Source organism: Phaseolus vulgaris, chromosome 1, assembly GCF_000499845.2.
Source record: "Phaseolus vulgaris cultivar G19833 chromosome 1, P. vulgaris v2.0, whole genome shotgun sequence".
Taxonomy (NCBI): domain Eukaryota; kingdom Viridiplantae; phylum Streptophyta; class Magnoliopsida; order Fabales; family Fabaceae; genus Phaseolus; species Phaseolus vulgaris.
In genome coordinates, this window is record NC_023759.2 from 5,444,978 (window position 1) to 5,470,885 (window position 25,908).

General features: G+C 30.2%; 2 protein-coding genes and 1 long non-coding RNA gene across 5 annotated transcripts; 2 read left to right on the top strand and 1 right to left on the bottom strand.

Moving 5' to 3' along the window:
• Nucleotides 1-1,679: 1,679 nt before the first annotated feature.
• LOC137813312 (uncharacterized) lies at nt 1,680-3,456 on the top strand. 2 transcript variants are annotated; one of them, XR_011081411.1, is made up of 2 exons: nt 1,680-1,907; nt 2,226-3,456. It is a non-coding gene; the product is annotated as an uncharacterized lncRNA (long non-coding RNA). The 2 variants fall into 2 exon arrangements; XR_011081412.1 differs by lacking the exon at nt 1,680-1,907 and adding an exon at nt 1,933-2,028.
• Nucleotides 3,457-8,756: 5,300 nt separating this feature from the next.
• Nucleotides 8,757-9,622, top strand: LOC137815368 (uncharacterized). Its single transcript, XM_068618511.1, has 4 exons — nt 8,757-8,969; nt 9,081-9,181; nt 9,264-9,339; nt 9,440-9,622. The coding sequence occupies exons 1-4, from the start codon at nt 8,757-8,759 to the stop codon at nt 9,620-9,622; spliced, it is 573 nt and encodes a 190-aa protein (XP_068474612.1).
• A 1,556-nt stretch (nt 9,623-11,178) lies between these two features.
• Nucleotides 11,179-14,636, bottom strand: LOC137813313 (adenine phosphoribosyltransferase 5-like). Of its 2 annotated transcripts, none has more exons than XM_068615449.1 (6): nt 14,389-14,636; nt 14,127-14,237; nt 13,136-13,228; nt 12,308-12,457; nt 11,923-11,981; nt 11,179-11,653 (listed from the first exon to the last, which is right to left on the bottom strand). In XM_068615449.1, the coding sequence occupies exons 1-6, from the start codon at nt 14,483-14,485 to the stop codon at nt 11,582-11,584; spliced, it is 582 nt and encodes a 193-aa protein (XP_068471550.1). In that variant the 5' UTR covers nt 14,486-14,636; the 3' UTR covers nt 11,179-11,581. The 2 variants fall into 2 exon arrangements, with proteins under 2 accessions (XP_068471550.1, XP_068471549.1); XM_068615448.1 differs by having other exon boundaries at nt 11,179-11,664; nt 14,389-14,594.
• Between the last annotated feature and the right edge of the window lie 11,272 nt (nt 14,637-25,908).

Consider the following 25,908-nt stretch of genomic DNA (forward strand, 5'->3'; position numbering starts at 1 on the left):
GTTATGTATCCTGTGGGTGGATGAGTGAGGTTGTGTTGATAGTCCTATAGCTTCACAGGTTCTCTTGTGTGGGGGTAGATGTTGGTGAGTGTGATTTTTTAGGGTAACTGTGATGTTTATCAGAGTCTTAACTGTTTTTGGGGCATTATGCAGATATATAACCTGTCTTTTTCTAATAGATGTGGGGATATATCTAAATACCTATTTTACTGATCACTGATCAGACCAAAAATCTCAACTAGGTTCACACCTCATTTTTCAACCATCATACTTTTTTTTTTATTTGCCAGTTGTAAAATTTAAGACTACATTAATACAATAATATGTAAGTGCAATTTTGTATAAAATGATTAAAATCCAATATATATTAAAAATATGAGGGATATTAATTTCTTTTATGGAAAGCAAAAATCTTTCCTTATTGTTTAAAATCAAAATTTGATAGTAAAATTTTTAAGATTAAATATTATAAAAGGAAACTTATTTTTATTGAAATGAGAGAAAAAAAAGGTTCAGATAAAACAAATGTTTCAGATACTCTATCTTACAAGATGTTATTTGCTTGAGAGAAAAATAATTGATACTTTATTACAAAGAGATAAGATAAGTTTTCTGTTGAGAAAAAATAAAAATTGACCCTTGATTGGAAGATACGTTATCTTGACTGATCTTCTCTGTAAAAAAATAATGACAATGATAAGGGTATTATTAGACAGAAATTAAAATGTTTATTAAAATTTATGAAAATTAATATGTATATTGATTTAGCAATCAAACCTTTAACTCCTAATATTAAGAAACCGATGGAGTTTTATTATTGCTATTAATTTTCATGAATTAAGTAATTAATATTTTTATTATAACCGAAAGAATGCATGTTTAATTTTTTTTATTTAAAATTAGATAGTAAAAAAATCATGAAATAAAAATCAATTTTAACTAAAAATAATTATATAGTGACTAAATTAGATATCATTTTATAGACTAAAAAAATTTTAATTTTTAAATTAGTTTATATTATTATTAAATAGTTTTTAAATTAGTATTTAATTAAAAATCAAGGTTTTTCTACCAAATTTAAAATCTAAATTTGGTACTTAAAACCTTGGTAGCTAATTACCAATTTTTCTTTTCTAAAATAGTATCTAATTTAGTCATATAACAATTAATTATTTTTTTATCTAAAATTGGTTTCTAATTGATATTTTTTTTATAATCTTAGTATTAGAGCATAGTTAATTTTTGGAAAAATTTGAAATTTGAAATATGCAATTAATTTTTTATTGAATGAAAATTACATTCATGAAACTTTAAGGATATAAAAAATGAATTTAAACCTATTTTCGATGTTTTTATAATATTTTTTAATTCCTTAACTAGTGTCCTAAGATACTTATTAAAATTTCATAATCTATATTAAGAAGAAAAAAAGGGTACAATTTTCAACATAAGAAAATCTTTATTTACTTCACAAAATTTCATGATGTTTAGTAACTTTAACAATGCCTTTTTTTTGGTAGTCTATCTCATTAATAAAATCTTAAATGTTTTTTTTAGTGGAAATAAAGAATTGCTCTCTCTCTCTCTTTTAATTACCAACTTACATATATATATATATATATATATATATATATATATATATATATATATATACATTGAAACCTCTACCTATTCCCATTCACTCTTATTCTTCTCTCTCCCCTTTGGTTCATTCTTAGAAAACCATTTCATAGAGAAGGGTGTCACTTTGTGATGAATGATCTTTTTAGTGATCTTCCACAGCTTTCTTGAACTGTGTTTTGTTTGAGCTTTTCCAATTAAGCTCATCAATACAACAGAGTTTACATTACCACAATTCAAGAAAGTTGTGGAAAATCACTGAGATGATCTGCTTCAATATATATATGGCATGTCTCTCTTTCTGCACAATCTATACACAACACCAATGTTATATATATATATATATATATATATATATATATATGTGTATCTTTTTCTTTATCAGATTTTGCTGCTGTGTGTTCTTCTGTATGCTTCTCCATACATGTTCTTCTTCAATTTTGTTTAACTAATTAGTACTGAATTTCAGTTTTTTTTTCTTGTAATCTATCTTGAAGAATTGTCATTATTATTATTATTGTCAGGTTAATAATCTGGATATAAATTGCATGTAAAGTAATAATTATTATTTGTTTATTAATTTTGGTAATCCTTTTTTGCTTCAGAAGTGAAAAAGCACCAGCATTTTGGACTGACATGAGTGGTGATGGATTTGCTTTTTTTAACCAAAATGATTGGGGTTTTATCTGCCACTTTTTGAAGATTCAAGGAGAAAGAAGATGAATGTTGAAAAGAAAAGAAAAAAGTGTGAAGCACAAACAAAACCCTTCTGAGGGATGAAGGTAAGTGTCTGATTACAAGCATGTGTTTTTCAAATCACTGTATCAGTTTACATTTGCAACTAAAGGAATCATAAAAAAATAAAACAGTGGACCATAATGCAGGTGACGTACTTAACTGCAATTGTGACTGCCACACAACACATGCAATCAAGCTTAATTAGAATCACTTCTTTCTACCCAGTTTTTTTTTATTTTTTTATTTCTACTCCTTTTAATCAACAAGAAAATAGAAATTTAATATATATTCATGGCAAGACTCAATTAAGTATAGATACTGTTAAAATTGCATTTTTTTTTTTAACTTTTTACAACCAAACATGTACACACATAACCGGCAAGAACTGCTGTGTTAGGTACTTTGGTCCAACTGCATCAGATATGTCACACTGTTGCTGAGAATGTGATCTTGAAAACTAAACCTTAGGTGAGGTTTACACTAAAAACAAAAGAGAGAAGAAATTGATCTTTGTTTGCTCCTTTTAGCCAAAATAATAAACAATTTCTAAACTTTGAGGTTTTTGGCCACAAGCAATATTGTGTAGTTTTGTGCAGCATACCCTCTGAGATTGTGATGTAATTGTTGCTGTAGAACTATAAAGCTGAAAAACATATGGAAAATTATTGATTTCTTTATACCCCACTATTAATTTTAGTCCCAAAAAAAGTTGCATATGAGCACAAGAGGGTGAGAGCACAGAAGTATGAGATCACTGTGAGTGGATGGTGACAATGAAAGGTGAGAGAGGATTCTTTGTAGGAGCTATGCATGTTTGTTTATATGCTTTCTGAAATTCAGATGGCTATGTATTGATCCAAAGGCAAAATCAGCATCAACAAACCAATCACTTTTCTCATTGTTGGAGTTGGACCACATCAGTTCTCAGAATCATTCTTCACTGTCCATATATATATGGATGGGGGAATTGCATCCACTCATATTAATTCTAAAATCTTTTATATTATTCTTTATTATTATCAATTCAAGGTTGGTATGTGTATATGTATATTTTTATGATTTTATAATGATAGCAGCACTTGTTAAGAGTTCAAATAATTGCCTTAGCTTTTCTCTTTGGATGTAAAATTTATGTATACTGACATTGTCTAGAAAAAAATACCCTTTATAACTCATTTTAATAAAATAATCTCTTTATGTAGTAAAATAAGTAATAATACAATATTTACTTGAAAACAATTAAAAATTAACTATTTATTACCATTTTTCTTATAAATTTATTTGTTTTCCACATCTTTTTTGAAATTATCTTATTTCAATAAAAATATGAATACAAATACGTTTTTTTATTATGGAATTCTCAAAGTAAACAATTACAATAAAGTATAATTAAATAATATAAGACTCTTTATTTTTATAGCACCATTGATGAAAAATGTTCTTCTATTTTCCTCACTAAAAAGAAGTTGGAAATAAGATCACTCACATTTTAAACCATCTTGAATAGGTCATTTCAATTTACTTTAAAAAAAGTGTAGGACCTTTAGATTTTTTTTTTTTTTCTAGAAACACGTAATCATTAACATCATTTAATTATTTATTAAAAATATTATAAACTGATATTTTAATATATATATATATATATATATATAATTTCTAGGTTTATAAAAATATTTATGAATTGTTAGATGAGATATAAAATGAATTACATAATTTTGCCACAGTTCTGCTTAAGGATAATGGATAATGGTATACTAAATGGAAGCAATAAAGTAGAACAGTAATATAATTGTTATCCATATGAGACAATGAAGAAATCAATAAATAATATTAATAATCACCAAAAATATATATTGTTAATATACCAAATATTTTAACTTTTCAACTTTTTAATATTTTAAAGTATCAAAATCACTTGTACAACTTTACTATTTTGACAGAATAACGATGATACGTAATATATTTATTTCAATAGCTAATAAAAATATATTAAAAAGTGTATAAAGTTCAGACAGTTTAAAATAGGATTGAACATTATTTTGTTGGTCATAATAATGTATAAAACGTACAATTTTATTAACATTAATATTTTTTTAATGACTAAACGTTATACATTAAAGAAAATTGATATTAATATTTTTTTAATGGTCAAACGTTCTGCATTAATATTTTTTAATAGTCAAACGTTATGCATTAATAAACTTTATTATATTATTCAAAGAATATTTGTGATATAATTTTTTGGGAAATGAAAAATCTAATACGAAAAAAAATTATGCTTATTAGGATGGGTAAAAAAAGACACTAATTATAATAAATGGACGTAATTTGGCTTAGTCAACGAAATGACCATACAATTTTTAAATGGGTTTAACCTTCATAATTTTATTACTTATTTAAATTTAATTTATATATATATATATATTTATTATGTTTGAGTGGACTTAACCTACAAAATTTTAAATTTTATTATTATTTATAGTTTCAGTTGTGACCGCACGCAATTTTTTTTTCTTTTTTTTAGTTTATGTTCATATAATCCACGTTTTATTTATTTTTTTTTTAATAATGAAGGCTTAATGGACACTATTTAGCGTTCACAACATCACCTTCACTTTCTTTTGCAACTAATTTTGCTTTTTGATGTAGTGGACATTAATTGATAATTAATTAATTTCATTTATCTCCATAATCTCACGAGTTATATATAAATTTTACATGTTATACTTCGAGTAATTTATTTTTAATAAAAATATCTTTTTAAGTAAGGATTTTTAAAAAATTGAAATTTTATAATTTGATTATATATTATTTAAAATTAGAGATTTTTTCCAAACAAATTTTTTTTTTTTTAAATCTTTAAGAATGACCATTTGTCCTAGTGGTTAGGTTGATACTCTACACTTAGTTTTGAGTTCAAATCCTAACTCCAAATAAAATAATAATATTATTTTTATTTTAATATTCCAATCTTGTTGTGCGTGCAATCAACTTAGTCTTTTTAAACTGTGGGCCTCCAAAAGATTAGTCGCCCTTGGGCTTGGATGTCCGCATCATTTCCTCCCTCTTGATAAAGATCTTGGAGGATCGAAAAATTAGTTTTCTCAATGTTGAAAAGGAAAATCCTAACTAATAGATGGAAAAATAACATCAACCTACATTATCTATCAAGTAATTTTAATTGATATTGGTTAAAAGAATGATCACACCTCACATCGGTTATCAATTTTGGTGACGCACACAATAAACACCATGATTAACTTTAATTTGAAAAAAACTTCTAAAACTTTGATCTAAGCCAATAATGTCTTTGTCTTAGTTAGGTCTAAGGCATTATAATCAAAATGAAGTTGAGGAAAAAAATACAAATAAAAGAGACATAAATTTAAAAATATAAAAAAAGCAAAATTTCAAATTTGGAAAAAATCTCTAATTTTAAATAATATATAATCAAATTATAAAATTTCAATTTTTTTAAACTCCTTACTTAAAAAGATATTTTTATTAAAAATAAATTACTCGAAGTATAACATGTAAAATTTATATATAACTCGTGAGATTATGGAGATAAATGAAATTAATTAATTATCAATTAATGTCCACTACATCAAAAAGCAAAATTAACTACAAAAGAAAGTGAAAGTGATGTTGTGAACGCTAAATAGTGTCCATTAAGCCTTCATTATTAAAAAAAAATTAAATAAAACATGGATTATATGGACATAAACTAAAAAAAAAAAAAAAAAAATTGCGTGCGGTGTAGTATTGTCTTATTTTCTTACAAACAAGAAAAAACCTCTAGTTAAATTTGTAATTTATACACTATTGGAACTCATAATAGGGGAACAAATATTTTGACAATTTTAGAGAGTGTTTCTCTGCTAGGGTTTTTCCCTGCATCTTGCGATCTTATAAAGAATCCACCAATTCTTGTGGCGATCATCCTTAGGCTTATCAAACTTTGTTTGTGGCGCCTTCCTTTATTCAGGTTTCTATTGTTACTGTTTTGAATTTATTTCGTTCCGTAACCCTAAATTCCCAATTTTATTGTCATTTCTATTTGGATTCATATCAACGGGTCAAAATACAAACTTGAACACATACATATCAGACCAAGGAATTTCAAATACCCTTTAGTTGAAATCCCATTATCAATGCAAAACCCTAAAAACCATAACAACCTTCGAAACCCTAAACACTCCAAATCCATTTGGCTTCTGAGGAAAAAATGTCCTTGCACTGGAAAAAAAAACTAACGAAAAACCCCTAAATTACATAGATGAAGGAGCGAGCCAGGTGAGGGATAGACTTTCCAAACCTAAGTCCATAAAGAGAATGTTCAGTGTTGTTCAGAAAAAGAGCGTACAATGTTGTTCAAAAAGACAATGTTCAGTGTTGTCCAAGTGAGAAGTGAGGAAGAACACGAGGAACGCGAGACAGGGAGGAAAGACAGTGAGGAAGAACAGGGAAAAAATGCAAGTGAAAGGGAGACACGGTGTACAGAGAGTGAGAGGTATAGGTATTTAATGTGTTTTTCACGAGAGAGGGAAAAAGAAAATGATTCCCGCAAAATTGGATATAATTTAATTCGGGTGTTTTTAACCCATCATAAGGTCACACGTAGATAACCATGGCTTAAAGTATCAACAATTTTATACTTGTGGCTTAAAGTATCAATGTTTTTAAACCTGTGGCTTAAAGTATCAACGTTTTAAAAATTGTGGCTTCTTATAGTCTTAAAGCCACATCTCTAAAATTGTGGCCTTTATTATGTTTAGGTAACACTTTTATATGTGTGGTATATTTTACCATTGCCTAAAGGCAAAAATGTTGTAGTTTCCTTCGACTCACCACCTAATAATCTTCATCTTTATAATTCTAATATACTAGTGGAGTTAGCATACCACATTCTAGACAAATTTTTAATCAATGCACATCCTAACCATCTAGAAACAATATTTCTTTTCTTAAAAATACTATGTATTGATTACATTTTCATATGATTTATAGTTCATCTTACTTATCAACATACCATTCAGTCACACATAAATTTATACTTTCATAACTATTAGAAAATATCAATAATAATTTCATGACATTTAAAATTTTTAAAATCAATTGAATATATGATGAGTATTTGTTTTATATTTTAATAAATGTTAGATTTACTTGTTTTAAACATTTAAGTGCATGAATTAAATAAAATATTAGCCTTTAGAAAATTATAGTCACTTTCAATTTACAAAATAATAAAATTTCATAAGATTTAATTCAATTTCATGGTCTATATAAAAGAAACAAAAAGGTAGTTGAGCGAAAATGACAAATGTTGTGAAAACGGCTCGAGCTTAGGAAGTTGGGTTTGAGCTCAGAGTGTTTGCGCTAAGTGCAGGATGTTGGTGCTTGGCGTAGGGTGTTGGTGCTAAGCATAAAGTGTTGGTGCTAAGGGCATTTGGGGGCAAAGAACAACCCAAACACTGCAACTCAAATACACATAAGTGTATGAAATTTGTGCTGAGCAAATTTAAGGTCGAGAGTACTCCAAACACTACAACTCAAATCCGCTTAGCATAGAGAAAATGTGCCTAACGAATTTGAAGCAAAGAGCAAGTATAAATCCTTTAAAAAAACACAATTTAACAAGAAAAAATCAAGTCTTAACTTCAAAATACACATCACAATTAATTTAAATCATCAACCACTTATACAATTGTTTAAACTTCCAACCATTTTCATCAATTAATATCTATTTCAATCAAGAAAGAAAACCCTGCAATAAAATTTTTGAACTTGCGACCACATCACCTTCACATCCATATTCTCTAACCTAGAGTTGTATTGAAAGATAACACTAGCTTCTTTTACCTGATTAGAAGGATGAGCACTCACAAAGTGTTCTAACTCCTAAGAAAAACAAGGATAGTCTAACCTGCAACACATAGTTCTGATTAATCGTTTGAGTACATCACTAGGACCCTGGACTAATAGAGATTAATCCTAAAGTCACATACAGTAAATGGAAAGCATGTTTACCTAAGTAAATGAAAACACAAATTGAGTCAAAGAAAGAATAAACATAAAGAACTTACTCTAAAAAAAATATGATCGAGCAATTTAGCTATAATCACTATCAAGAGTCCAAAGATAGTCTCTGATCGTTAATCTAATAAATGATGAGATTAGAAATTTATAGAGAATGCAAATGAGAAAAGAAAAACTTTTCTAAACCCTAAACCTTAAACGTGTACAGGTGCTGTTGGCGGTGGTGTCAAGGCATTGCACACAACAAAAGTTGCCACCTTTTGTGTCTTCTCTGGTGCGGCCGGTAAGCAATGGTGGTGCAACCAGTGGGATGGTGGTGGCTGGGGGGCTGGTCGACAGCTTGTTAGCCTTTGAGAATGACGGAGGGTTCTACGGGTTTCCTCATCCCATGGGCTTGCTTGATTGATCGAGAAGTGTTTCCTAATAAGAAAGTGTCTGCTATGTCAGGCCAAAGGAAAACTTTTGCTCAGGCTTTGAGAAATACATGTAACATTCCTTTGTCTCAGCTACCTACTCCTTGTATTAACGGAGACATGGTTGTTGTCCGGGTTGATGGGGAAGATAACTTGGTTGGTCTTGAAGATTGAAGGACCCATCTACATGGTCGGATTATTCTATCTAAGGGGCATAAACCTCTCACACACATTGATTTAACTAAAAAGTTGCAACTTGTGTGGAAGGCTATTGGACCGTGGAAATCAATCCCTCTTGGGAAGGGTTTTTATGAGTTTGAGTTCTCTTCTTTAGAAGACATGCAGTGGACTCTCGGGATGGGTTCATTGTAGCTATCTCCTAGTTTCTTGAGATTGTTTTCCTAGACAAAAGACTTTGTTCCATCTACTATGAAGAGTACTAAAACTCAGGCCTGGGTTAGAATCTACCATTTTCCTTTGGAATATTGGAGACCAAGGGCGATATTTTCCATCACTAGAGGCATTGGTACTTTTTTGTCTTTGAATGATCATACCATGAGAAAGAGTAACGGTTGTTTGCTAGAGTGCTGATGGATATTCATCTGTTATCCCCTCTTCTCGATCAGCTCTTGGTTGAACGTTCAGACTTTGCTTTTTTAGCCGATGTGGAATATGAATGGCTCCCTCCATTCTACTCTCACTATAAGATGATTGGGCATGAGCTTGCTCATTGCCGCGTGATTCATGATCACGTTCGTGTTCTTAGACCTCAACATAAGCCTTCTCAGAAGACAACTCCTTATGAATAGGAATAAGGGAAGGTCGCAATTCCTAAACAACATAAAGAGTATCGGAAGAAAGATCAACAACCGAAGCTCCTGAAAAACCCTATTGGTAATTTGACAACTGATGTTCCTGACGGATCTAATGTAGGGTCACTCTTGGATTATCTTACTTCTAATAAAACAAACAGAGGGGATATACTTACCAGGCCTATGTCTGCTTCTTCTTTTCACTCATTTAGGATAAACTAATGGGCTTCTATCTACTCCTTCTTTACACTCATTTAAGGATAAACTAACGGTTGTTGTGATTCCAACCATTAGTTTAAGGAGAATATTAATTAATAACATTTACTCCATTATCATCATATAGTGCTCGCACTTTATAAAGTCTTGTATTCTATTTTTCTTTTAAATGATAATACATTATGTTTTCTTTACCTTCTCTCTCACACTGTTTCCTTTTGCTTTCGATCTCTCTCCCTCTCTCGATTATTCCTTACATGGCATCCTCGTTTTTTCCATCCGAATGAGTAGTACCCACCCAAATACAAACATAATTATAAAGTTTTAATCAAAAGAGATCTTATCATCATTGAAAGGTAAATTCTTTCTACACCCAACATTTTTCAATCTGCACCCAACACAATTTTAAAATTCTAAAAGCACCCTTTATTTCGAAAATAAAAATCTAGAATTGAAAATAATACATTTTGAAAAATTAAATCCATAAGAGATTATTGTATTTTGGAAATAAAAATCCAGAAAGAAAAAATAAAATCCCATTCTGGATAAAAAAAAATCCAGAATTAAAAATAATACATTATAGAAAAGTAGATTTGGAAGAGATTATTGTGTTCCGAAAATAAAAATCTGAAAAAAAAAATCAAAAGCCCATTTCAAATAAGAAAATCCGTAATAAAAAAAAGACAATTTCTTCCACACCATATCAATTACAACATGCATCCAATCCACTATAAAAAATTATAAAAATACCCTTCATAAATGACAAAAATAACCTACAACAAAAGGAAGGTGTAAATAAAAATCACTTTCCAAACATTTAATTTGAAAATATTTCGGATTTGAATATCCAAAACACATTTTTGAATTCTTGAAATTTTTATCGAGAATATATTTTTAATTTTGTGTTTTGGATTTTCAAATCTGGAATATGGGTAGTTTTGAGATTTTGTAAAAATGATAGGGTGCAGGTCAAAATTGAGATATGGTGCAGGAAGAAATTGTCTACAAAAAATTTGTTTTGGAAAAAAAAATCTGGAAACATATTGCAGAAAAGGGGATCCAGAATATATTTTTATACGTACCCCCTTTTTTTAAGGACATTTTTGTTTTTTCCGCTGAAATTGGGTGCACTGAAATTGGGTGCAGTAATCTCGTGCCGGAAGCAGTTGCCTCATTGAAAATGAATGGAAAAGAAATCCAAAGGAGAACGGTACTATTCAAACGATTTCACCATAAATATCAAATAAGGTAGTACAATTTACGCTTAACATCATAAGATGTTACTGTTATCATACTATATATTTGGCAAATTTCTAAAATTATTATCTCGCAATAAATATCCACATTAAAAAATCATATAAAACCTTATTATTTTTCATTAAAGTGACAAACCACAATACAAGCATATGTTAAAAAATAAACTTTTACTGAACATTAAAAGTGTATAATGTGAAACAGCCCAAAACGAAGTGAGACACATATATTATAATCATAACTCCTAAACATATATGTCAAAAAGGGATAAGAAGAACCAAGTTCCATAAAGAATAAATTAAGGTACCATTTGGCCTCTACTGAAATGTCTCTAAATTAGCAAAATGGTGCCTCCATTGGATAAGGATTTTTGAAGTTGGCATTGTGAGACCTCCAAACAAAGCCATTGTAGAGTTCACCAAACTCCAAATGCTCCATTATATGCAACCATTTCTTCATGTGTAGTGTGCAATTTCAATTTCCACTTCAAAAACCATTCTCTATTTGGCGTGGCTCCAAAAGGATATAAAGTGGCTTTCCATTAAGCTTGCATCTTACCTGAAAGAAGGCTATAGTTTGTTTCATTTCCATGATTTGAAAAGGAAAATAAGAACATCATGGAACAACCAATTATATAGTTTCAAGCTATAGATATGTTTAAAAGATGAATTGTTAATATTAGTAATCTAGAAATATTGTATCAGAAAAAAAAGTATGAATTTGGTGAAGAACTTTACTTTAGCATGCCAAGAACAAGAAGATGGAATTTTGTAAGACTAGCTGGCAAAACACAACTTACAAAAGCAATGATTTAATTTAGCCAATACCTTGAGATCAGACAGACCAATCACACAAGCACACTCCACCACTTCAGCACCAGCACGTTCTACAAAATGAATTGAAAAGAAACTTAAGCATTTTAGGGACAAGACAAAAAAATAGGAGTTAAGTCATAAAGTTTTTTTTTTATATTTGAAAATGCATCTTTTTCTAGTATTGCACTATGTAGGAGTGTGACAAGACAGTCATATGAATGAATGAACCCTTAATTTAAAGTGCATCATGGTCTACACTCATAAGAAATTAAAGCTGAATACATCTTTAGTTACTCACCACAGAAACACATTGAATTTAGAAGAGAATTTTTCTTGCAAAAAAGAATATAGAACAAAACAGTTATTTCAATCATGAAAGCCTGCAAGAGCAAATCACCTAGAAGTCTAATTGCTGCTGATAGAGTTCCACCTGTGGCCACCAAATCATCAATAATTATCACCCGTTCACTGGATTCAACAGCCCCAACATGCAACTCCAAACAATCAGTGCCATATTCTAGAACATATTTTTCTGAAATTACTTCACCTAAACATGAAGCAAGTCAAAGATTAGGTGTGAATGTGTAGACCAAATTAATGCACAGGAACAAGTAGTAGTTTAAATTGATAGATACAGCTAAAAGAGCCTAAGAATCTTGTTGATGAGAATAGTTATTGGACCCCAGAGTTACTTTCAACTTACATGATCAATCAAATATTTACCATAAAAATAAGCAGAGAATGAACTGTTTCAAAGTACATAACATGCTTTATTTTGGTATCTTGTTTTCATAACTAGAATGAATCGTGATATGTCAAATAGTAGATGTATACTGATAAGATTGCTCACTGAAGATCAAGGACAGTACAGCCACAAACATCTATTCCAATTAAAACGATGATTCCATATACTATGACATTAGGGAACTTGTTTAGGTTCTTCCTCTAAGAACAAAAAATACAAAAGTTGGAACCAATTTGAGATTGGATAAACGAGTAATCCACAAACATTAACAGTAAAACAGCACCATAAGTAATAATGAAAAACCAAATTATATGACTATGACAAGGCCTTTCCACTCAGAATAGACCCTCCCATCCACCGAAAATGGTCTTCATTCAGGTGCATTTCTTTTGGGCTAAGTTTGGTATATTCTACTTTTAACTTAAAACAGATTAAGATTAACAGTAGTGCTCAATTATGTTCAACACAACACAGATATACCTGGCAGCTTTCCAGCTTTGCATAAAGGAACAAACTTGGCACCAATGCCTAACGCAATTGAGGAACCAAAAATGAATCCCCTGGCTTCAACCCCTGCATATAATCCAATCCAATCGAATTGCATTAGCATGTAAACCAATAAAAGCCAACATTTACTAGCTCCTAAATCAAAAGGGTCACCATTATTAAGATATTGAACATGTTCACAGGGTTGCAAATGCCAGTGCAAATCGAATTGCCAAAACATAATCTTAAACATGATTTAGTAGTGCCATCTGAATAGCAAAATTCAGTGTTGCGTCATGAAAGGTAAACAACTAAGAGATTCAATGAATGCATCTTTTGCTTAAAAAGTTAAAATGACTTATCATGCAATTATGATTATGACTCCAATACAATATTTAGCATTATGAAAAATTACGGACAAATACAACTATGCAGTCACAATTCTGTTCACGAAGATTCCAAAAACCTTGACGATGGAATTAAAATTGTGGTGAAAAGCAAACTTTGTAAACTTAGTTACCATGTATGAGTTTGATTTAACTGTTACCTAAAGGAACCTCTCAAGTTGAACCAGAAGAAAATTACTCTCACTCAGTTCTTACCCAACATAGAGCTTAAAGGAACAAAGGAAATAGTCATTCCCCTTGCAAATTTCAACATACATGCAGTTATGTATGAGAGAACTAAGAAGAGATATACAAAGAATACTTGATATATCAGTTGCATTAAAAAAATGGCCAAAAGCAAACCCTTTTGAAACTAAAATAGAAGAAGAACATGGCTGATGCAGAACCTCAATTTCCCACAGAAATTGCTTCACCTTTCATGCAAAGAAGTTCATACATACACTACAGTACTCATATTTACTCGTCTTTCAATAGTAACAACAATAACTAAGAATTAAAAAAAGATGAAAATATGGTTTTGAGTTGTGAGTTCTAAAAGGGTCGTTCATGCAGAGGAAGATAGAGTATAGTTTGATTACCAGCAACAACAGAAATATCCATGTCTCTGTAACGATCAACAAAAATGCCAACCGCGTCTTTGAACGCGTTGTGATCCAACAACAATGTTGTTATGTCTTGAAACATTATTCCTGTGGTTCATTAAATTTAATAACAACAGCATAATTTATAAGAATTGAAAAATGAAAAACTTGGAAGTAGCTAAGTATCAGCATTCATCAGTATTAGTATCTTTAGTATTAGCACCAGACATTAGTATTATTGTAATGATGAAATTAAGACCTTGTTTGGGGAAGTGAGGCACCACTCTGATGGCTTCGGAGATGGCTTGAAGCCTTGGGTCTTCCCCCTTCTTCGCACCATTTTCTAGGACAAACATGGTCTCTGTTAGAGAAAAGTGTGATTTTTTTTCTTTGGGAAAATTTGTGTGTGTGTGCAAGTAAAATGTAATTGCAGGAAGTGTTATTATGATTGTGTGTTGTGTTGTGAAGGACTTTGAGGTTGATGTGTGGGCCTGTGAACTTTGTTTGAGGTTGAGCCAACAACGCCTTGAACACAGTTAAAAAGACAACTAATCAAGGTTCTGGGAGTGGTACGAGGACGCGAATTTGGAGCACGTGTGTCACACTGGTATTTTGTCGTTTTCTGTTACTTTTTCTAGGTGAGGAATCTAACATTCTTGGTAAGATTTTAGATTTCAATCTTATACATAAATAAAAAAAATATTTAATATCTTTCTTTCTCAATATTTTTCTTTATGTCAATATTATATATTCTCTAATCCCAACTCGAGTCATCTTCAAAACAAATAATACCTCAAACATAGTTATTGATCATAACGATGATATCTCTTAAACTGAAGAACAAACTAAGGACAATTTATCCAACAGATTTGAGTTCTAGAATTTGATATTTAGGGATTCTGACTTCTATTTTATATAATAGTGAATTAAAATGAAAATAAAGCTTCAATTATTAGATATTGAGTTCTGTCTATGAATAATAAATTAAATTATTTTAGTAAATATTATGAATAATATATTATGTAGTTAAATTTTGGTGATGAAAAAAATATATTTGAATTAGGTGCACGCGCTAAGAATGTGGTGTGGGGGTTTGTGAGAGGGCAGTCCACGTGCATGAAACCCAAATGCAGGGGACTTATGACTGACACGTCCCCGTGTAGTTTTTCATTTACCACCTTTCGCTACATAATTTGTCACAATTTTTTAATTTCAAAATTCAAGTCAAATGACAATTTAATTTCTACTCCCAATGTAAAAACTTGAACATTATCACTTCAAATAAAACATTATCCCTAATATGATTTTAAAATATTTTTTTATAAAATTAATAAAGTTACTACATATTATAGTTAATAAGTAGATGATAGAGTAAAAATATTTTACGTGATTGAAAAATGTTTAGAAATGTTTTTTATTTTAAAAATAATATCTAATTTAGTTAGTAAAGTGATTAATTATTTTTAATCTTTAAATTTAATTTTTATTTAATAATTTTATTGTAGTAATAGATCATTTCAAGAAAAATGGAATATAATAGTTATATTTTATTTTTTTTAAATATTTTTGTTTTTTAAAGTTGTTTTTGTTTGGTTATTGTTGTTTTTGTTCCAATTAAGGTGAAATATATGTTTTTTTAATCTTGTAACTTGGAATTTATTTTCTTTTTTAATGCCTATCATTAAGAGGACTAATTTAGAATGAACAAAATATTACATAAACTAAACACACCTAAATTAAAACAACAATGATCAAAATAAATAAATAAACACACAAATCAAAAGTTGGACAAAAAAAATTTACCCCAAAAACAAAATATGAAAAAAAATTACTTTTGAAGATAAAAGTTAAAGAACTTAACTTTCTAAAACTATTTTATAACCCCACTTCCTTTTCTAAAACAAAGTCAAAAGTATTAAAAAATAAATAAAATAAACTATGCTCAAGTAAAGTATATATAATGTTCCATTTAATAGATACATTTTCCACCTTTTGGGTTTAAGAAAAGAGACACTCATCATTATTTGAGTTGTAAATATAAATTAGAAGATAAGGGATGAGTTCCATTATATTCAAGTTATTATCACCTTTACACTTCCCATCACATCCCTCAGATTACAGTATCCTTTATGTGACATATTCCAACTCTCTCCATAATTATATGCTAATTATTTTTTTCATTTAATCACTCCTAAGAATTCAAATTACCATTATTTAATCAAATCACTTCTATTTCTATTGTAAGACATATCCTTTTGATTATTTTTTTTTCATTTCTATAAAATTTAATATAATTTCTTTTAATTCTTATATAATTTAAAAAACTTAGGGCTATTTTATCATACTTACAAAACTTGAAATTATCTCTAATGTCTAATCACATGTGATAATCACTTGATATTAGTGATGTTTAGTGTATCTAGAAAAAGCATGTCACACTCTGTAATTCTCTCTCTTGTGATTGATGAAGTACCAAAGTGGTTAGATTACATCCACCGTACAATTTTTTTTTTATCGAATAAGATCATAAGATTCCATTCTTTTTCCTTTTTCTAGAACACCAAAAACTCAAGTTAACCACACATGATCAGAATAAAAATTAGGTATAACTCATTATTACACTATTTTAATTTAATACGTATACTTATTTTTGTTCTGATTCACTTTGCTAAATAAAGAAATTTCATCATGTGGGTGCAAGTGAAATTTAAAATATATATCTTTAGTTGTTTATATTTGATAATCTTATAATTAAAAAAAAAATCTTCCACTCCAAATACTATTTAAAAATTTGTTTAATACGACTAAGAAATTATCAACCATTTGAATAATAACTTGTGGTGATTTTTTTTAATCAAACATGTTTAAAGTATTCTTGGAAGGGAATTATTATGTTTGGTATGTTATAATGTTATTTTCTTTTTATTGACGATAGTAGATAGACTTCGTTAAAATGACTTAATTTATATAGGTGTTGCGGAATTTCATTTGATCATTGAATGTAAAATGTAATAATTTAATCACCAATCATGAAAAAGTGATCAAAATCATCATTGTTATATCTTGGAAAGGTTTGTCTGCCGCTACATGGCTCTTCTCTTTTGGCTTCTTTCTATTTTACTTTTCATTTTTTTTAAACTTCAAAATGTTACAAAACATTTTTCTTGAAGAACTCCATATAAAGTTTTGTTGAATTAGGTAGGAAATACATCATCTTTTTTTATAAATGTGTTTTAAAAAAATTAACAGATAAATAGATTGAATTTAACTATTTTTATTTTAAATTGTTTGATTGTTTAAATGTTTAGTTGTTTTTGAATAATTATTAATGATGTAGAGAAAGTATGTTGCACCTTCCAATTCCAATGAATTTTTTTTTTAATGATCTTTATAAGTGGGCATAGCCATGCTAACCATCTTCACTACTCTTCCGTCACCCTTTAAAGTAGGGGTGGTGAATGACGAAGTAGTGCGGGCTGATCCGTGGCTCGTGGTAAAAAATATGGGGTGGGATGACATTCTCAACTCGCTGACCCGCATTAGTCTGTTCCGCATAACTCGTGGTCCACGCGGACCAGCAGCAAGGCGGGACAGGCTAGCCCGTAAAAAAGAATTAAAAAAAAAATATATTTGACTTGATAGTAATGGTCTAGTGTAGAAGTGACAACTTTGAGTGAAAGAAAATTAGGTTTTCACTTGGTCCAATGGAGGAGTGACAACTTTGAGTAAAAGAAAATTTGGTTTTCACTCAAAACACAACGCAGTTACGTTGTTCCAAAAAACGCACACAACACACGACACACTATCCTTTGGAGTGTCGCTCGCTTCGCTTGCGACTCCGCATGGCTTCGCCTGCAACTGTCGCGCGCTAATGTCACTCTGCAGCTGCACACCGCTACTGCCTCCACCCTTCCTCTACATTCAAAAAAAAGAATGGCCCGACCCGCAAGCCTGCGAGTCAACCTACATGCGGAGCGGATCATGAAAACCAACCCACATTTTGTATGCGGGGCGGGCCTAAGCAAGTGGGCTTATGCGGAGCGAGTCGGCCTGCTTTGCCACCCCTACTTCAAAGTAAATAATAACCTTTTATCTTATTTTTCTCTTTCTTATAACTAGTTTTAGTAACTGATGAGTAAGCCATGCTATTTGATCTGAGGTGCAAGTCTGAAGGCAAATGAAAAGTTGATGAACTTGGGATGAAGGAATTTTTTTTCTTTGCTCAGATGCCATGTCTTCTTCTTACTTTGAGAGAGAATATGGCAATTGATTCTGCATTTCCTTGGATGGTGTTTGTTCCTCTCCTGCTTTAGATTGGAATCCTCATAAGCATTGATGAAGAACACGTCCCTTTCATGTATAATTTTCTCACAAATACTCTCCATTACATCTAGTATACTTGTTGGGAAAAACGGGTAATTTTCCCACTAAAACAAAACCCTAACAGAGCTACCCGACAAATAATATTGAATAAATAAAGCGGAATAATAAAAGAGATAAAGAGGAAAAACACACCCGAAAATTGTTAACGGAGTTCGGCCTGTTTAGCCTAATCTCCGAGCACAGCAAAAACAACTCCCTTTTATTATTATGAGAGAAGATATTACAAATTGGGATATATAACAGTGAAGGAGAAGAGTTTAATTTATAACCCTCAAACCTCCTTCCCAAACAATGAACCCACCGATGTGGGACTTGGGATTAAGCCAAAATCAACAAATCTCCACCTTGGCTTAATTTCAAGTCCCACCTAAAACAAATCTTCTCACAACATAACAAAAAACAAACTTTACAGTGCTTCAAATTTGCGCCTCCGGGCGCCAACTTCAAATGTGCAAAATATTAACCAAGTCTAAACAATATTCAAACTTGGCCCTTGTAACCACCTTGCCTTGTAGCAAACATCTTCTTTATTAGAAAATTCTTCTTTCTTTGCAAATACCCATTTGCACCCAATTGCCTTCTTACCTTTTGGTAATTGTGCCAACTTCCACGTCTTGTTCTTCTTCAAAGACTGCATCTCCTCTTCCATCGCACCCGCCCAATTACCACTTTCTGAACTCAAAATGGCTTCTGGGTAAGTGGATGGAATGTCATCAACAACTGGAAGTGCATAGGCAACCATATCCATGAAACGAGCAGGCTTCTGAATATCTCGTCTCTGTCTTCTAACTGCAATTGGCACTGATTGCTGTTGAGATTCTTGGGTAGGAACCTCTTCCTCATCTGACTCTTCTTCTGCCATAGGAGAGTCACTTGTGGTATTTCGTGTTGGGATCACCACTGTCGGCTCAAACTCCACCTGCTTCCGGGCACACTCCACCTGTTGCGGAGTACTATCAGCTCCTTCTGGATTTACCTTCTTTAACATGGCAGATTCATCAAAGGTAACATCCCTGCTGATAATCGTCTTCTTTGCCTCTAGACACCACAAACGGTATCCCTTCACTCCAGGACTAAAGCCCATGAAAAGAGCTTTCTTTGCCCGTGGATCCAACTTTGATTCAATCACATGATAATATGCAATAGAACCAAAAACATGCAAAGAATCATAATCAGTTGCAGGTTTTCCAGACCATACCTCTAACGGGGTTTTGCCATCTATAGCAGATGATGGCAAACGATTGACGAGATGTTGAACGTATGTCACAGCCTCAGCCCAAAACTCTCTGCCTAACTCAGCATTAGACAACATACAACGAACTTTCTCCACAAGTGTCTTGTTCATACGCTCCGAAACCCCATTCTGTTGTGGTGTTTTTCTAACAGTGAAGTGCCGAACTATGCCACAATCTTGGCATACCTTCAGGAACGGATCACTCTTGTATTCTCCTCCATTATCTGTTCGGAGAACCTTAATCTTCCTTCCTGTCTGGTTTTCAACTTGAGCTTTCCACTTAAGGAAAATTCCAAGCACATCATTTTTGTTCTTCATAGTAAACACCCAAACTCTTCTGGAAAAATCATCAACAAAAGTGACAAAATAATGCCTACCTCCGATTGACGGAGTCTTGGCAGGTCCCCACACATCTGAATGCACATAATCCAGAATACCCTTGGTATTGTGAATTGCAGTGCCAAACTTCACTCTTCGTTGTTTTCCCAGAACACAATGCTCACAAAATTCAAGTTTGCAAGCCTTCGTACCTTTCAACAATCCTTGCTTGGTAAGAATTTGCAAGGATTTCTCTCCAGCATGTCCCAACCTCATATGCCACAACTTCGTTGCCTCAGCATCCTTCTTAGTGCTAGAAGTTGTTGCCGCTACTGTCCCCACCACTGTACTACCTTGGTAGTAATACAAATTGTTCTTCCTCACGCCTTTCAACATCACCAGTGCTCCTGAAGTTGCTTTAAGAATTCCATCTCGCATCGTCACAACTAGGCCTTTAGATTCTAAAGCCCCCAATGAGATGAGATTCTTCTTCAACTTTGGCACGTACCGTACATCCCGCAAAATTCTGGTGGATCCATCGTGATTCCGCAACTTGATTGAACCTATCCCGACTGTCTTACATGGATTATCATTACCCATGTAAACAACCCCGCCATCGAGTTCTTGAAAATCAAAGAACCATTCCCGAATGGGACACATATGATAGGTACAACCTGAATCCAATATCCACTCATCTGGATGCAATGATGCTGAAAGCGAGACAATCAACACATCACTTTTGCTTTCTGCAACATTTGCATCTTGCAGAGCCTTCCCTTCTTGATCCGAATTTGCCATTACAGACTCACAATATAATATTCAATATTACAAATAATTTCAAACAACCCAAGGCGAACCTTCGGCTCTTGATACCACTTATTGGGAAAAACGGGTAATTTTCCCACTAAAACAAAACCCTAACAGAGCTACCCGACAAATAATATTGAATAAATAAAGCGGAATAATAAAAGAGATAAAGAGGAAAAACACACCCGAAAATTGTTAACGGAGTTCGGCCTGTTTAGCCTAATCTCCGAGCACAGCAAAAACAACTCCCTTTTATTATTATGAGAGAAGATATTACAAATTGGGATATATAACAGTGAAGGAGAAGAGTTTAATTTATAACCCTCAAACCTCCTTCCCAAACAATGAACCCACCGATGTGGGACTTGGGATTAAGCCAAAATCAATTGATTCTGCATTTCCTTGGATGGTGTTTGTTCCTCTCCTGCTTTAGATTGGAATCCTCATAAGCATTGATGAAGAACACGTCCCTTTCATGTATAATTTTCTCACAAATACTCTCCATTACATCTAGTATACTTTGAGAGAAATCACGTTCTTTCAAGTTATCGTAGCCCTCTTACCTCCACCACCATAATCGTCGTCGTTTCTGCTTCTCTCTCAATTTTCTTTTTCTATTTTTTAAATCCTAAAATTTTGTTCAGTCCATCATGTGTGCAAACAATGCTACTCTGTGCACCATGTCATCAATAGTTAATGTTATTGGTGGAAAATTAACGAAATGGACCAAATTGAACATTTTAAAAAATCTTTTGGTACTAAATTGATTATTTTTAGAACCACTAAATTAAATTGAATATTAATTCTAAATGTATGAAAAAAAATATAATTATACTTTCATACATTATAAAATCAATTTTAGCTAATATGTTTAACTCTCTAAGTCATTATCATTATAAACAAACAAAAAATTAAAGGTAACTCCTCGTATAAGGAAAAATAGTTATGATATAAGGATATGATTAATCTTTGTCTCAAAAAATACTACCATATATGATTTGATATTGAGAGAGATGTGGTTTAGTATAAGAAATTAAGAAAAATAAGAAAGTGAAAAACTTAGAAAATAATTTTACAAGAACTTTTGATAGAAAAAAAACAAAAGAAAAAAAATAAATATACAAATGTTATAATATTTTAAAAAATAAGTTAATATATGAAATCATTCTAAAAAAATAATTTATACATAACCTAATTTAATGTAGGGAGAAGTTTATTTTACTTTTCTTTTTTGATTTTTTATGAAAGTGTCAGTAAAAAAATATCGAAATATATTTTCTGAAAATAGTATTTAACTAAAATTAATGATAGAGTGTGAGAATCACCAATTGAGATTGTCATTCAATGAATTGGGTAGATAGTGGAATGCTAGTTTATCCAAAAGTCATAGCCATCTTCTCTGGAAAAGTTAGGAATTTGGTGTATATATATTGCTTCAGTTTCATTATTTTGGGAAAATCAATCCAAAATTTAACTTATATCTAAGTTAGAAAATAAAAGAAATCATATCGAATATTTTTTTATAAATTAATTTTAATTTTTAAAAGTTCTTTTGTGTAAATAGTTTAACTAAAACATTAGTTATTGAAAGTCCATAAGTGGGCATGTTTACACTTGTACATTTTTGACTGAATGCAGAAAGTTGTTTACACTTTTGTGTCTGAATTTGTGTTATCTTGTTAGCTTTTGACATTGTGAAGAAGGTCACAGAATTGTAGAAGCTTATGAATAGAAAATTGTGAGAGTTGAAAAAGAGGGTGCACATTGTGTGGTAGAAAATGTCACAATTGTGGATGTTATCATGTTTGTATTATAGGATATATGGCTATTCCACCCAACTAGCTTCAAATTCATAATTCCAAGAGCCTTCTAGAAAAAGTGTGTTATTTCAGTTCAAGATCCATTTTTCCATGTTCAGGACAAATCAGATGTTTCCAACAAATCTTAGATATTTCTTTAGTCTAAAGTGGGGCTAAGATTTTTTCCCCCAAAATCCAAATGGATGATTGTTCAAGTTTATCACTTCTCTTTCGGACATGTGAGATTCCAATTTTATATAAATTCTTACTCTTAAATAATTGTTAATGGTTTCGGTGTTTTGGTCGTGCTTCTTGGTCTCGATAGGAGGTGGTATACTTACAAAAGGTACTTTGACTCTTAATCTAGGAGTTTGGTATACGATGACTAGAGTATTGATGACTGTTGGAAATGTATACCTTTGTCTCATTCTTGAACATGTATTTATAGGAATCCAGGTGAGTCAGTATTTGACACGATTTAGCGAATTAATCTGGTGATTAAGAGATAGTTACATACATGTTTATTTTGCTTAATTGATTGTCTTAACACGAGATTTATCTGTAAGGGATCGATCCGTGTTCGGTTTTCGAACACTGAATGTTTCTTCGACCACTTACATAACAAAAAAAAAGTTATAATTTTCAAAAATTTCAAATTTTAATTTTAATTATATATTTGAGCAGATAAGATAATTCAAAATTTATTAAACTTTGTATTTAATTTTAGGGAATTATTCAGTTATTATTCAATATAGTAATACTAAATATGAATACCATCATTAAATAACAGTGGTTGTGATGTCAACAATCTTTAGCAAACAATTACACAAGACTTCAACATACAAATTTCATTGATTTTAAGATGACTTCACGAACACTAGCTCAACAGATCCTAACAAACATTAATTAGGAAATAGTTCTCACCTATATCGATAAATAAATAATTCTAACAATGTTGATTAAAAGATATTTTTTATCAACATCAAATAAAAAATCCTAATTTAAATTAACCAAAAAATAAATTTTCCAATGTTGGTAAAAAAATTATAATTAACATTAATTAGGAAAAAACTTTAACTTAATTACATTCTAATATAAGTTGACAAAAATAACATCTTGATGTCAACAAAAAAAAAAGTTATGTTTAACATTAGATAAAAAAATCTCTGTAAATTTGGATAAACAAACTCTAACTAATATCATCAACGAGGTAAAATGACATATATAAGAAAACTTATAAACTTGATGATGATGATGACTGAAAAATAATCATATTTAAATTTAACTTGAAATAAATCCTCGTCAATATTAATCGAAAAATAATATTAACCTCTGACAACTTGATTAAAACAAACAGATAATATTATGAAGAAAAAAAAAACTTAGATTTAACAAAACAAAAATACAAGGTTTCAAACTTTTATTTTGAAATCCAAAATTATTCAATTTGAATTACTTTCGTAAATTCCGTCAAATCGAAACCCAACATATGATTTTTGTTTAGAGCCATGGATGAACATGTTTGTCCCATCTAAGTGTCTTTTTTCTTTTGTGAAATATATTTTTCCCCCTCACAATCTCTTCCTAATCATCTTCAACAAATAATTTACAATAACTTAGTAACATATCTTTGAAAATTTTACAAAACATATCAAATTAATAGTTAATTCACATAATTATTGTCAATTTTTTCAATTTCAATAATTTTGCCTCTTAAGCATAGTATTATATATATTAAGATAAATACCCATCCTTGGTAACAAAAACTTCTATTATATTTCTTTATTTCTTAATTTAATTGATAATTTCATATATTTTCGTTGATTTATATTTTAAATTTATCCTTACAAATACGTGTACTTAATCAGACAACCTTATTCCAATTCATTTAATTGACTTTTGCTTTCTGCACCCTAAATTTGGACCGTACCCCATGCAGTTTGGAAAAAGACTGAATTGTCCTTATGGGTTTTTCAATTTAACCCTATCTTTTATCTCTTCTCCTTAACCGGTTTGTTTCCTGTGCAGCATGTTGTACTTTCTTCAAGGAGCAAAATTGGTATTTCAAATCTTATGGGGTGCAGGAAGCAAAACTATTTAATTTCTTACTGACTTTGAATCTACCCTAGCCAAGGCCCATGACATAGAGATAGCTGGGCTTCAATTTTATAAAATATGTGCAAATCCATATTTTACAGGTAAGTATACTTCTTCTCATCTTAATTGCTCAATTCAAGTTTTTACATTTTTAAAATTAATGAAAAATAGTTGAAATATTTACTTTATAATTAATTTTCTAACATTATTAGGTAACGTAATACTAATATGCTGGAATGTTAAAAAATAGAGTTTAAAAAATAAGGAAAGTAGTAAGTATGATCTATTTTTTTATGATACTAATATACTAAATTATATATATATATATATATATATATATATCGAGGAGATAATTATAATAATATAATTTTTATAAAATATTAAATTCTTAATAACTTTAAATTTAACATAAATTTTGTTGATATAACCATTAAATTAAATCATTATCTCATATCATCATAATTGCTTATATTTAATTAAAACTAAATCATAATAATAGAAGTAATAATAATAATAATAATAATAATAATAAGTGATCAAATTATTTATATTTTAGTATATTTAAAAAATGTATACCATATCAATTTTAGTATATGTAATTGAAGTATTAAATAATTGTAGATCAATATAAAATTTTATGTACATAATTTATGCTAAAACGTGAATTTTTTTTACAAGGTTGAAAAAGTATTTTCCCAGTGAATACTATTCACAATATGTACTCAAATAGTACTTGTTATTGTTTATTATCAGACTTTGGTTTTTAAATAACCAAATTTTGACTTTCTTTTTGGACATATTATTGCAGAAGAAAAGAAGTCAGATTTTAGTTAAACCAAATTTTGAGGGGAATGAATTATGAGAGGACTAGAAATTTTTTCTATTTTTAAAAACAATGAAATTTAAAAAAAAATGAATATTTACAACACTGATAATATTTAAAATTTATTTTGTAATAATTTAAATATATTTTAAATGTAGTTAATGTTAAGATTTTTGTTAAACTATATTAAGTTATTTAATAATAAACACAAAATTTAAATATTGATTTCAAAATTAATGATTTGAGTGTATTTATAATTAAATCTATTCATTTATTTAATTATATAAAATATGAAATAATATACGAATTTATGAAATT

Bases quoted from the DNA above. Each gene is read 5' to 3' on its own strand.
- LOC137815368 (XM_068618511.1), top strand. From the start codon at position 8,757: ATGACGGAGGGTTCTACGGGTTTCCTCATCCCATGGGCTTGCTTGATT. The intron at 8,970-9,080 runs GTTGGTCTTGAA...CTTGTGTGGAAG, and splicing joins TTGATGGGGAAGATAACTTG to GCTATTGGACCGTGGAAATC. The intron at 9,340-9,439 runs GTACTTTTTTGT...CTTCTCGATCAG, and splicing joins TTCCATCACTAGAGGCATTG to CTCTTGGTTGAACGTTCAGA.
- LOC137813313 (XM_068615449.1), bottom strand. From the start codon at position 14,485: ATGTTTGTCCTAGAAAATGGTGCGAAGAAGGGGGAAGACCCAAGGCTT. The intron at 13,229-14,126 runs GTAATCAAACTA...GATTATATGCAG, and splicing joins GGATATTTCTGTTGTTGCTG to GGGTTGAAGCCAGGGGATTC. The intron at 12,458-13,135 runs GTATATCTGTGT...CTTCATGTTTAG, and splicing joins CAAAGCTGGAAAGCTGCCAG to GTGAAGTAATTTCAGAAAAA.